Source organism: Ctenopharyngodon idella, chromosome 2 (genome assembly GCF_019924925.1).
Source record: "Ctenopharyngodon idella isolate HZGC_01 chromosome 2, HZGC01, whole genome shotgun sequence".
Lineage (NCBI taxonomy): Eukaryota > Metazoa > Chordata > Actinopteri > Cypriniformes > Xenocyprididae > Ctenopharyngodon > Ctenopharyngodon idella.
Genome location: NC_067221.1, coordinates 7,459,127 through 7,472,492, shown reverse-complemented (window position 1 = coordinate 7,472,492; position 13,366 = coordinate 7,459,127). Strand labels below are relative to the sequence as shown.

General features: G+C 36.6%; 1 pseudogene and 2 gene segments (V, D, J or C); 1 reads left to right on the top strand and 2 right to left on the bottom strand.

Annotated features, from left to right (window-relative positions):
• Positions 1-3,393: 3,393 nt before the first annotated feature.
• LOC127499738 (T cell receptor alpha variable 25-like) lies at positions 3,394-5,125 on the bottom strand. The segment is given in 2 exon segments: positions 3,394-3,758; positions 3,874-5,125. Coding segments are annotated over 2 exon segments (405 nt in total).
• A 1,264-nt stretch (positions 5,126-6,389) lies between these two features.
• On the top strand, positions 6,390-10,319 carry LOC127499722 (serine/threonine-protein kinase pim-3-like; annotated as a pseudogene).
• A 2,215-nt stretch (positions 10,320-12,534) lies between these two features.
• LOC127502016 (T cell receptor alpha variable 18-like) lies at positions 12,535-13,312 on the bottom strand (the record flags this gene model as incomplete). The annotated part of the segment is given in 2 exon segments: positions 12,535-12,848; positions 12,976-13,312. Coding segments are annotated over 2 exon segments (357 nt in total), but the record flags the coding sequence as incomplete, so codon positions are not given.
• Positions 13,313-13,366: the final 54 nt, after the last annotated feature.

Sequence of the window (13,366 nt, the reverse complement as noted above, 5' to 3'; positions counted from 1 at the left end):
TTGGATTATACATTAACAAGATTGAAAATGATTGTTTGAACAAATATTTCAAAAAGTATTTGAATATATATTTTTTTGTAGCAGTAATAAGGACTGTCATTATCCAGTGCAAAGTAGCAAACATGATAGTCAGTCAAGCAAAGTCACATCTGCAGGAATTTGTCCTGTCCAGTACAGTGTGTTCAGACTGCACTGGTTAACTTAGAGTATTGTAGATTATCTGTGTTTTGTTCTGTAATTGTGGCCTTGAATGACAAATAATTAACAAGAAAAATGGTGCTCAGAGAAAGGCAACACTATACAGCAGAGGAAAGGAAAGAGTCACTGAGTCACTGCATGTGAAGAAGCTCCTCCCTCTCAGAAATATGACTTTATACAGTATACCAGAAACCTGTTTTTGTTTGGCGTATTTATGTTTCCTGTCACTTTGGGCTCTAGAGCACAGTGATACAATGCAGAGTGCAGATACAGCAGCAGAGAAGATCTCCAGATCCACACGTTTATCATGTGTATCATGTCATATATTATATCAGTCCCCAAATAACAACTTTGTGCCAGCCTGGATCCAGCCTACATTTGCCATGAGTGGTATGATGATCTGGCCCACACATGGTGTGGAACAACAGTATTTGGGCAGACTGCTATTGTTTACCAGAAGTGAACCACCTGCAGAACAAAACAATGCATCAGATCAACCAAAAGCAAAAAAATAAACCAGAACTGAAAAACTAAAAACAACCATGAGCAGAAACTAATCACAATGACAAACACAGATATGAGCAATCAGCGTATGAATCTCAACAATGGTGCCAACAAAATTTTCAGACAATCAGATCAACTCTGGACATCACATAAAGCTATTAAAAGACAGAACAAAAACCACAGCAAAAAATAAAATCTTGTAAAGAAACAAAACTGACCGTCGTTGAGATCTCGTGACCGAACAACACCAGCTGTCACAGAAATCTCATAACGAAACAAAACCTTCCATCATTGAAATCTCGTAAAGAAACAAAACTGACCTTCGTTGAGATCTCGTGACTGAACAAAACCGACAGTCATTGAAAACTTGTAAAAGAACAAAGGAACAAAACTGTCCGGCAATGAAAACCGTCATTGAGATCTCATGATTGAACAAAACCGGCCATCACCAAAATCTCGTAACCGAATAAAACTGACTGTCATTGAAATCTTGTAACAGAACAAATCTGACCATCACTGAAATCTTGTAATGGAACAAAACCAACTGTCATTAAAATCTTGTAAAAAAAAATAAAAAAATAAAACTGTATTGAGATCTCGTAACTGAACAAAACTGACTGACAATGAAAACCGAATGTCATTGAAAGGAACAAAACTGAACGTCATTGAGATCTTGTGAACGAACAAAACCGGCCATCACCGAAATCTCGTAACTGAATAAAACTGACTGTCATTGAAATTTTGTAACAGAATAAATCTGACCATCACTGAAATCTTGTAACGAAATAAAACCATGTCATTGAAATCTCGTAAAAAAAAAAAAAATACTGTATTAAGATTTTGTAACTGAGCAAAACTGACTGACAATGAAAACCAACTGTCATTGAAATCGTCTAAAGGAACAAAGCTGACCTACACTGAGATCGCATAACTGAACAAAACCGGCCATCATTGAAAACTCGTAACGGAACAAGACCAACCGTCATCTCGTAAAAGAACAAAACTGATTCTATTTGAAATCAAAACCGACTGACACTAAAAACCGACTGGCAATGAGATCTCGTAACGGAACAAAACTGGCCATCATTGAAATCTCGTAATGGAACAAAACCAACTGTCCTTAAAATCTTGTTAAGGAACAAAGCCGACCGTCATTAAAATGTTGTTAGGAAACAAAACCAAATGGCATTGAAGTCTTGTAATGGAAAAAAAATGGCCATTATTTAAATCTTGTAAAGGACCAAACTCGACTGTCATTGAAATCTCATAAAGGAATAAAACTGACAATCATTGAGATCTTTTAATGGAACAAAACCGACCGATATTGAGATCTCGCAACTGAACAAAACCGACCATCATAGAAATCTTGTTACGGAACAAAACCAATTGTCATTAAAATCTTGTTAAGGAACCAAGTAGACCATCATTAAAATCTCACAAACAAAACAAAACTGAGTGGCATTGAAATGTTGTAATGGAAAAAACTACCGTTATTGAAATCTCATAATGGAACAGAACCAACTGTCATAAAAATCTCATAAAAGAACAAATTGAGATCTCGTAACTGAACAAATTTGACTGATTGACACTGAAAACGGACTGTCATTGAAATCTTGTAAAGGAATAAAACTGACTGTAATTTAACTCTCATAACAGAACAAAACCGACCATCTTTGAAATCTCGCAAAGGAACAAAACTGACTGTCACTGAAATTTCGTAATGAAACGAAACCGACCATCGTTGAAATCTCATAAATGAACAAAGCTAACTATTTGCTTTTATTTTTTGCTGTGGTTTTTGTTCTGTCTTTTAGTAGCTTTTTGTGATGTCCAGATTTGATCTGATTGTCTGAATATTTTGTTGTCACCATTTTTAAGATTCATACACTGATTGCTCATATCTGTGTTTGTCATTGTAGTTTTCTGCTCATGGTTTTTATCTTCAATCTTCTAACTGATTTCTGCAACACAGTGCGGTCTCATGTTGCAATAAAACAGGGATCGTAATTTAAATGTATTAATAGCACAACACAACTACTACATTCAAATGACATCAGTGATTAAAGCTATTACAAAACCATCAATAGATCCATTTCAGTTTTCTTTGCTACTGCAAATGTGTTTGACAAACACACTATCACAGCAGCCAGCAAATACAAATATATTATAAGAGTTAAGACCCCAACTAATGGAAACACCAATCACCATTATGGTGACTTTAAATGAAACAAACATGAGCAATAAACTTCTGTAGATGAATGACAGAAATAAAGTCAATCCGTCTAGTAATATGTGAAGCTGTAATGCTGTTTGTGGAGTTGTTTAATCCTCCTCTGCTGAGATCTGGAGAGATTAAATGTCTTTTATCTTCAGTTGATTTCATCTAAGGCTGTGGCTGAAGTCAGTTGTAGCTCTTGTGTTTCTGTTTGTCTCTTTTTTCTGTTCTCTTCTTTCCATCAGTGATTCTGCTTGTTAACAGGCTTGTTAATGCTAAGATGATTCTATAAATAATATAAAGATTTTGTGGCTCAGATAAGGTCCAGTTCTTTTTATTTATTTGCTCTTGGCTGACATGTGGCATTGCTATGGCCTGCTTGTGGCTCAGATCTGGCAAACAGGAGCAGTCCATCCAAGTGCCATCACATGGCAGATGTAAGCAAAGGGAAAATGTTTATGTATTTGTAATATATTTTACCATGTGTGGCAAAATGTATAATTTCTCATTGAGTTTTTGTAGGGTGCAGTAGTGTTTCCTGTCACTGTGGGCTCCAGGGCACAGTAGTACATGGCAGAGTCTTTCACTTCTGTAGAAGAGATCGTCAGATTCATATGTTTGATGGCTTTATCTGCTGCAGCGGTCAGACGGAGAGAGGGCTCTGGTATGGGGCTGGACTCACTGAACAAAATGAGGTGTTCAGGTTTGGATCCGGGATACTGACGGTACCACTGCAAATTATTAACATTGCCAGTGTAGTTGCAGATCAGTGTAACATCTTTTCCTTCCAAAACATGCTTGTCTGTGAATAATGGTGTTATCACGTCTGCAGCAGCATTCCCTGTTTAAAACGAACAAACAAACAAAAATTTATAATTTCTAATGGACAAATTTAAATTGTCAACAGCATAAAAAAGGGGAACACATTTCAGCAGTAATTGTTATGAATCACTCACCTTTTAGAAGAGAAGATATAATGAATACCAGGAGCAACATCTGCACTAGTAAGAGACAATGAGTTTGAGACTCAAGACTCACAGTTCTCTACTAGAGTATAAGTGACTCAATGTAAGTCTGTCTCTGTTTTAACAACTGAACTGAGACTGAACTAGAATGGCTCCTAGAGCTCCATCTTCTGGCAGAATGCAGGTAAGATCACTTTTGTTGGAATATCTTACACCATTGGTGCTCAGCTGGTTTGGCCATGTCCCCCATGGACTTTAAGTCGCTACTCTGTTTTTTTTTTTAATTATTATTTTTTTTTTATTTTAAATTGAACCTAATATAACCAAAACATCCAAACATCCAATACACATAAGGCATTTAATTATATTTTTCTGCACCACTTTGAATGTACAATGCTTAAATAAGCTATACTATTTATAAAAGTTGTTTTAATTATATTTTATACATGCATAGTGTAGGATTTAAATTAAATTTCGCTTGATCAGGGATGTCACTTGACTATATGTCATCTTAATACATTTTTTTAATGGTTATTCTCTTATTACAGTTTTTCTCAATCGATTTGACACATTTCTCCAAAGTAATGTACCTGTTCTCAAAACAGTTAACACAGTGATCTGAACACACTCTTACATTTGGCAAACAGTTAAACTTTACTGCAAAATAAAACACTGCATTTTTGTTTCTAGTAATGCATTTATTAAAAGTAAATACTAACATCAAAACTACAGGCATATTGTCTATTGATTTTGGAACATTTTCAGCTGTGGATGTACAAATACACTAAGGAAAACACACTTTTATTGTAATGTTTTTCCAACAGGTTTTGTTAGCCTATATGGGTCACTGAGGAAATAAAGCTTCAAAACAATGTTTTTTAAAAATCTTTAAAAAACGATGTAATGCATATTTTTAAGTCATGAACAATGTGTTTAAACAAGTTTCAGTTGTTACATAACATTTCAAAGTGTTTATTTTTTAATTTTTAATTTTCTTAACTTTTTTGTCAGGTGGTACAACCATTAATATCTACCCATACTTGAAATGATCTGTTTTTATCAGTATTTGAGAGATATCTGCATCCCTTTTCGCTCTGCCACATGGGGTCTTCTGGATGTTGCATTACAGTATCAGGCTTAACGTTATTGCCTTGTCAGTTGATAATAAATTATTTGCCGTTGTGCCACCCTGACATTTGAGAATATACAAATTGCCAAGCAAAAGTTTTTCAATTATCTCAACAATTTTTGTTTATATGTATATTCAAACATAACATTATGCCAAAGTATTTTATCTTGAATGTCTTATAAACAAAAAATAAAATTTGGGGGCTGAATCCAGAATCCCCCATACCCTCAGATAGGGCTCCTCAGGTCCAGGACTCAGAACCACTGAATTAGAGTAATTCTGATTTCATTTGAAATCCACCTCTCCTCCCTCCCCTTCCACCCTGCTGTCTCAGCTCTTCTCCAAACCTCCTTTGGAGTACTTCCTCTTCTCTCCTCATATGCAGTATGATCTCCTTCTATATGTTCCACTCTTCCTTTTCTTCTCATTACACCCCTTCCTCTACCCACACCACCACCTTTACGCTTACACCTCTTTATTTCCCTCTTCTCTTGCATATTTTCTTGCGCTATGTATACCTTTTATATTTTCCATTTTACATAATGCAATTATGATAAAAGTGTAAACAGATAGGAAAACTGAATTTCCTGTGTTGTGTGTATTATTAGTCAAGCAGATATCAGTTTGGGGCTTGTTTGTTGTGTTTGGACAAATTGTACATAAATGTTTGTGAATTGTGTAAAGCCAATAAAAAAAGCTGTGATCGTTTTTTCCTGATTTATTAAAGTATTGGGTGGATGTATTAACTATTATGAAAACATTTGAGAACTTTGTGCATAGTGTTTCGAGAAAATGATTCACATGATTTGCAGTTTGTGTGAAATGAATGAAAACTTACAATATGTTTAGAACAATTACAAAGTGTTCAGATCACTGTGTTAACTGTTTTGAGAATGAGTTTGGAGAAATGTGTCAAATCGATTGAGAAAAACTGTAATATTGTCATATCATGATCTGAAGTTTTTTTAAATTAAACCTAAATTATTTTGAGCTTAGCCTAAATGATCTCATTTTTGTTGTCAATGGATAATAGTGGTCTGTAAATTTGTGTTGTATTTTGTAAGCTTTTATATTTTGTTAATGGACGCAGGAATTCACATAAATAGTTAAAATATTGTTTTTATTGTGAAGTGAAAGGTTGACCCTTGGGGTAATATGTTTTAAGTAGAAATATTTTCCTAAATATAGGCCTACCTATATAACAAATAATTTAAGGAAGAATAGGAAACGAGCTGTGAGAAGAGTTGTCATAATGAAATAGAACGTTGTGTGCGCTAATATAATCTTAACACCGCCGAGAGTGTGAAACCATATCCTCAGTTTTCTCAGTCTTCTCATTGCTTATGCTGTTCGTATTATGGAGTTACCCGAGTCAACTATGGCACTGAAGAGAAAACATAGTTCTAGCGCTCAGGTGTACGACTCTTACTGCAGCACATCCTCAACTTTCAGCACCGATGCGGCTAAAAACCATCAGCCCGTTAGTGTTGTTGAGGACAATGAGATGCCAGTGAGAAGGAGGAGGAGGTTGGATAGTTTTGAGAAGCCGCCCTCTCTTCATTTTTGTGAATGGAGCGGCAACTCAGACCAAGATACCGCTGCGAAATATGAGAGAAGTGCTGAGGGTAAATCAAATGACTATTTGAAAATGTCATTGAAGACAAGTGTCATTAATTACTATATGTTACAAATCCACACCATCACACATTATATCAAAATACAGCTGAAGTTTGATCAAGGAAATGAGCATATTTTTTCCTAAGACATGTCATAAATATTTAAACAAGGATTAAAAAAAAAAAAAAAAAAAAGTAAAAAAAAAAACCCTGAAGAATCACCATAATATGAGTATGCAATGTTTAATAATTATTGTTATTCGATTAAAACATGCTTTTATTCAATATCCCCCGCTTTAGATCAGAATTCTCTACAGTACAGCGCCTGTGCTCTAGAGGATGATGGTCCCAAGCGGACATCTTTTAACATTGGCAGAAAGAGAAAACGAAGTTCTCACAGTGTTCAGGTGTACGACTCCCATCAGAGCACATCCTCAACATCCAGCACTGATGCGGCTGAAAATCATCTGCCGGTTAGTGTTGTTGAGGACAATGAGATGCCAGTGAGAAAGAGGAGGAGGTTGGATAGTTTTGAGAAGCCGCCCTCTCTTCATTTTTGTGAATGGAGCGGCAACTCAGACCAAGATACCGCTGCGAAATATGAGAGAAGTGCTGAGGGTAAATCAAATGACTATTTGAAAATGTCATTGAAGACAAGTGTCATTAATTACTATATGTTACAAATCCACACCATCACACATTATATCAAAATACAGCTGAAGTTTGTTCAAGGAAATGAGCATATTTTTTTCCTAAGACATGTCATAAATATTTAAACAAGGATTAAAAAAAAAAAAAAAAAGTAAAAAAAAAAACCCCTGAAGAATCACCATAATATGAGTATGCAATGTTTAATAATTATTGTTATTCGATTAAAACATGCTTTTATTCAATATCCCCCGCTTTAGATCAGAATTCTCTACAGTACAGCGCCTGTGCTCTAGAGGATGATGGTCCCAAGCGGACATCTTTTAACATTGGCAGAAAGAGAAAACGAAGTTCTCACAGTGTTCAGGTGTACGACTCCCATCAGAGCACATCCTCAACATCCAGCACTGATGCGGCTGAAAATCATCTGCCGGTTAGTGTTGTTGAGGACACTGAGATGCCAATGAGAAAGAGGAGGAGGTTGGATAGTTTTGAGAAGCCGCCCTCTGTTCATTTCTGTGAACGGAGCGGCAGCTCAGACCAAGAGACCGCTGTGAAATTTGAGAGAAGTGCTGAGGGTAAATCAAATGAAACTGTTTTCTATTTCTAGAGCTTTCTAAGTCTACATAAAGTTCATAATGTTCAGGTATATACAAGTATCCATTAATGGGACCTTTAATGTTCAATATCCCCTGCTTTAGATCAGAATTCTCTACAGTACAGCGCCTGTGCCCTAGAGGATCATGGTCTTCAGGAACCTGCTTCCAGCGGTCTTGACGTCCTTCCTCCTGCAGATCAGCAGGTTCAAACCCCTCCAGCTCCAGTCCACCTCAGTCAGTGGACGTGACAACTGAGGGTGAGTTTACAGCCATAACCTCAAACATTACACTCACTGCTGTCCATGCTTGACATTTCATGTCAACTAAAATGATTCATCTTTTGACAGACGACATTCTGAGCCGGTATGAAATTGGCAGAAAAGCTCGGTGAGGGAGGATGCGGATCTGTCTATGAAGGGAAACGCTTGGAGGATGACCTTGAGGTAGTCATTTCCTTACAATATTTAGCAAATTGTTTTGTCTCATTATGTCCACTATAGTCCTTTAATTGTATATTATGTCTCCTATGTAGTGCACTTGACATGTTGAAAATTGTAATTGTAATTTTATGTTTTGTTGATCAGGTGGCAGTGAAATTTGTCAAAAAAACGCCTGAAGACATGGAATACATCAACATTGTAAGTAGGCGACACTTTTTTCATACTTAGAACAATTTTACCAAAACTGGTAAAATCCTCCAACTAACATTGATCTTTCTTCTAGCCTGGTCATCCCACACCCCTTCCATTAGAGGTCGGCCTGTTAACTCTTGTTAACAGGGGTCCCAAAGTTCCAGAGATCATTGAGCTGCTGGAGTGGCAGGACCAACCTGACCAATACATCATGGTCTTGGAGCGTCCCCCATCCTGCCAAGATCTGTGGGATTTTCTGAACAATCATGATGGCATCCTCAATGAGGACACAGCACGGTTTATAATGACGCAGGCAACAATGGCCGCTCACATGTGCTGTCATCGTGGAGTTTTCCACAGTGACATTAAACTGGAGAACCTGCTGATCAACACAAAAACACTCGAGGTCAAACTGATCGACTTCGGGTGTGGGGATCTCCTGCAAGAATCTGCCTATGATGTCTTCTGTGGTATGTGTTATGCATCAAACCTGTAGTTTGGGACTTAAATTGTAGTAGTGAGTTAAATCGTATCTTAATCAGACGAGACATCGTCCTAATCACTAAAAACAATGCCTCACAACTGGTTTGGCCATGGATTGATCTCACTTTTGATGCACCACTGTTATGAATCAAACAACTAAATTATTTAATTAAGTTAATGGATACAGAGAAAACACGCTGTAGTATTTCAAGCTAACTCATCAGTCAAAATCTCTTTCTTTCAGGCACAGATGAGTACTGCCCACCTGAGTACGTCACAGACGGCAAGTACCACGGTAAACCAGCTACTGTGTGGTCTCTGGGAGTGCTCTTATTCGTGTTGGTGTGTGGACGCTTTCCAGAACCCAACGACCTGGAGATGATTTATGATGACATCTGGTCCGAGTCTGGCTTGTCAAACGGTAAGATGACATTCATCATATAAAAGATGATCAGTTGTAATTCTAAATCATCAAAACAAATGAAAAAATTAGGTAAAAGTAACGCCAGTGCCAAATTGCTTTATAAAAGATAGCTGTTTGAATAATTTTTTTCTGGACATACACTATAGAATGGACAAATCTTAATACAAAGACAGCAGGTGTAAAATTTAAAGTAATAATCTGACTCTCTTTCATTGTTCTGCACAGAATGCTGCCAGCTGATTCGATCCCTCCTGCAGAAAAACCCAAGATGGCGGATTGATTTGAGGAAAATCATTTTCCATGAATGGTTTAAGGTATTAGGCCTAAGATCAGCTACAAATGATTTTGAAGATGAATTTGCTTTTCATTTTAATGATTTTAGAAATGTCTTCTAATTGTAATGTATGTAGACTATAACCTTGATTTCTTTTTTTGTTTGTTTCAGGTCACAGAATAAGACATGAAGAGGAAAATGAAAATAGTGCACATGAAATGGAAACTTTAGCGCAACAGTTCCAGAGTTCCTTGAGTCAGCATCCTGATACAAGTGGCCTTGGCTGGTGACCCTTGGCTTGTGGCAATAATACAAGCATCTGGAGATATTACGTGCCTAGAAACAGTACAAAAATCCCCCGTCATAGCCGACTTTAGGCATAGCTGCATGTCATGGTCAGAATTCCTCTCTTGGAAGAGAAGTTCATGTGAAAGCTACTCTTTCCAAGGCCCACTCCCACTTTCCACGGCACTGGATGTCACAGAATTTCCCGCCTTTGGCCGCTCTATCACTCTACTTAGCATCTAGCAGGCTGATATGTGTGGTCCCACAATGCTTTAAGAAACTTGGTAGCATCTGGCTCCTTAGTTTGAAGCAGTAATATTTGCATCTAGCAGTATTTGGTGACCACATTGTAAATGCAATGTAGATAGTGTAAATTATATTACAAATCTTGAATGAATTGTTTGCTTGTCTGTTTGCTATTGTAAAAACTTGGTTGTTATTGTTCATTTAATATTATTGTACAATAAATAATATTTTATATAAATAATATTGGCGTACCTGGTATTGAGAAATGGTCTGTGTGTTAGTGGTGGGGATTTTTCAGCAACTTCAGTGCAGGTTACATTGACTTGACTTAGAGAATGAAAGCTCTAACCCAGGCAGCAACATAGTCTGGCCCAGATCCGGCGCACATCTGGTACATGTGGATTATATGCGGACCAGATGTGGGCCGGATCTGTACAGACACTATGTTGCTGTCAGGGAACAGACACAGGTAATCACATGCTCTCTCTCTCTCAAAATACGGTATCTTTTCTTCACTCAATAGCCTACAAGACTTAAACAACAAATAAAATTGAACATGATTCTTTCAACAAATATTTCAAGTTGTAATAAGGACTGTCATTGTCCAGTGCAAAGTAGCAAACATGATAGTCAGTCAAGCAAAGTCTCATTCTTTCTTTCTTTTGTTGATAATTTATGTTGTGTCAGTCTGGTTTATTTGATATTATGTTTGGGCACTGAACATGTAGATTTTAAAATAATTTAAAATGAGTAATTATGGTACCGTATGTCCTAATGATCTGAAATATCAATCATTATTATGAGACTATACCTCTTAAGAACAGCATATTAATGTTTGTTGCTGTTACTTCAAGTTTTTGTACAGCACAGACAGTTTTTTTTTTTGTCACTGTGGGCTCCAGGGCACAGTAGTACACAGCAGAATCATCCACATGTGTAGAATATATTGTCAGATTCATACGCTTGTTTCCTTTATCGGCCACAGCATACAGACGAAGCTTGGACTCTAACTGATCATTGGTCTCAGTGTTCATAATCAGAAACTCTGGTTTGGATCCGGGATACTGACGGTACCACTGCAAACTGCGGACAGTGCCACTGTAGTTGCAGGACAGTGTAACGTCTTCTTTTGCTAAAACATGCTGCTCTGTGGATAATGAGGTTATCACATCGGCATCAGCATTCTCTGTTTAAAAAAAAAAAAAAAAAAAAAAAAAAAAAGCAGACATTCAAATTCAAGGACTAAGTAAGATTAACATTTAAACAGTCAAAGAAAAAAATCTGTACAGTAATTTCCTATTTGGAAATTATTCTTATTCATCACTCACCATTAAAAAGTGAAAATATCATGAGAATTAGAGTGGAGACTTGCAGTTTCCTCCTAACTAACTCAGTTTATATCTGTGCTCTCTGTTTTGAAATAACTGAAATAAGAGCTCCACCTTCTGGCAGAACTCATGCTAAACTAGGTCTCTCTGGTGTATATCTGAACTGAGAGACTGTAGAATGTGTATGGTAAACCCCTGGTTAAGTTTGCCAATGTTTCTTGTTGGATGTAACTAAAACAACAAATCTGTACAAATGTAAATGGACTATTTTTGATAAATCCATGGCACAGTTATTCTACAGCAACATGATGAACAGATTACATGTCTATCTACAAAAATAATGATAAATCTCTTCAGTAGCGTTCAAAGGAATTCATTACTCAAGGTGGAGGTCATAACTGAGAATGTAGAATAGTTTTGTGGGTGATAAGGATTCTATAAAAACTCCCTGCGACAAGATATTTATATATATATTTAATTGTTTCTACATCCTTTTCAGTTCATTTGTTGAAGACACATTTCTCTATGAAAAATTACTGGTATGTTTAAAAAGGCCATTATTAAAAGAAATATAGTATATTCAACAACTCAAGCCTGGAAAGACCTACAGTGCTTTGAACTTTAATAAACTTTGTCAAAACTGAACTGGACATGGAATGGTTTGAAAATTCTTAAAGGTATTTTGAATTTACCTCAAGCTTATTTCAAGGAACAGGATATATTTCTTGTGTGCTGGATGGTGATCATTTGTCTTGGTATTTTGCAGTCCCTTTTTGTATTGATTATAACTACATTCTTAACCCATTCTAAAGGACTTTTCTCTTTCAAGGATGTCCTTGCTAAATACAATTTGATCATGGTCAATAATCTCATAATGTACATTTAAATGCCATATTAGCAGCATAATGGAATATCACAGAGAGATCATAAGAGTAGAAAAAGTATGCAATAGACAAAAGAAAAAAAGGTTTTTGTACAGTGTTTTTGTGTTTCCTGTCACTGTGGGCTCCAGAGCACAGTAATACACTGCAGAGTCTGATACTGCAGCAGAGGAGATCTCCAGATCCACACGTTTATCATGAAGTCTGATGGACATATGCGGGTGAGGTGGAGAAGCTTGAACTTCAGTTTTAGTAGACTTCACAATCAGCAGCAGAAACTCTGGTCTTGATCCAGGCATCTGCCGGTACCAGTGGAGACTGTAAGCTGATCCATCAAATGTACAGGACAGACTGATGCTGCTTCCTTCAGTTAAAACTACAGATGGTTGATCTGGTCTGATGACATTCCCATTCGCTTCACCTGCAAAGACATTAAAGAATCAAGAAATGTAATGGATTCAGTTTAGAGCAAAGCAAATGGAAATTTCTTTTATGTATTTTTGTGATGTTCTGAAATACAGAGCAAAATGTACATGAGTAATACTTACAGTAACTGAGGATAAATATTAAAACAGAAGTGATGAGTAACATGTTTCTGTAGTTTGAGTTCAGATTCTGTCAGTATCATCAGTATGAAGGGAAGTCAGTGTTGTCTATTTGATTTATTCTGCAGGAGTCGACAAACATTGAGCTCCTCCCACACTTACTGTACCTTCTTGCTCATCTTACCCTACAAATACTGACTGTATAGGAAGAAGCTGTAGTCAACAACCTAAAACTGCCATTATGTCAGTCTGATTTATCTAATATTACACTCTTTATTAAGTGGACACACAGTTGCTACATGTTGGAATAACTTTTAAAAGCATTTACATCTTATAGTGTGCCCTGATTCTCTGATATATTAACTATTAATAATATTAGACTACCTCATAATAC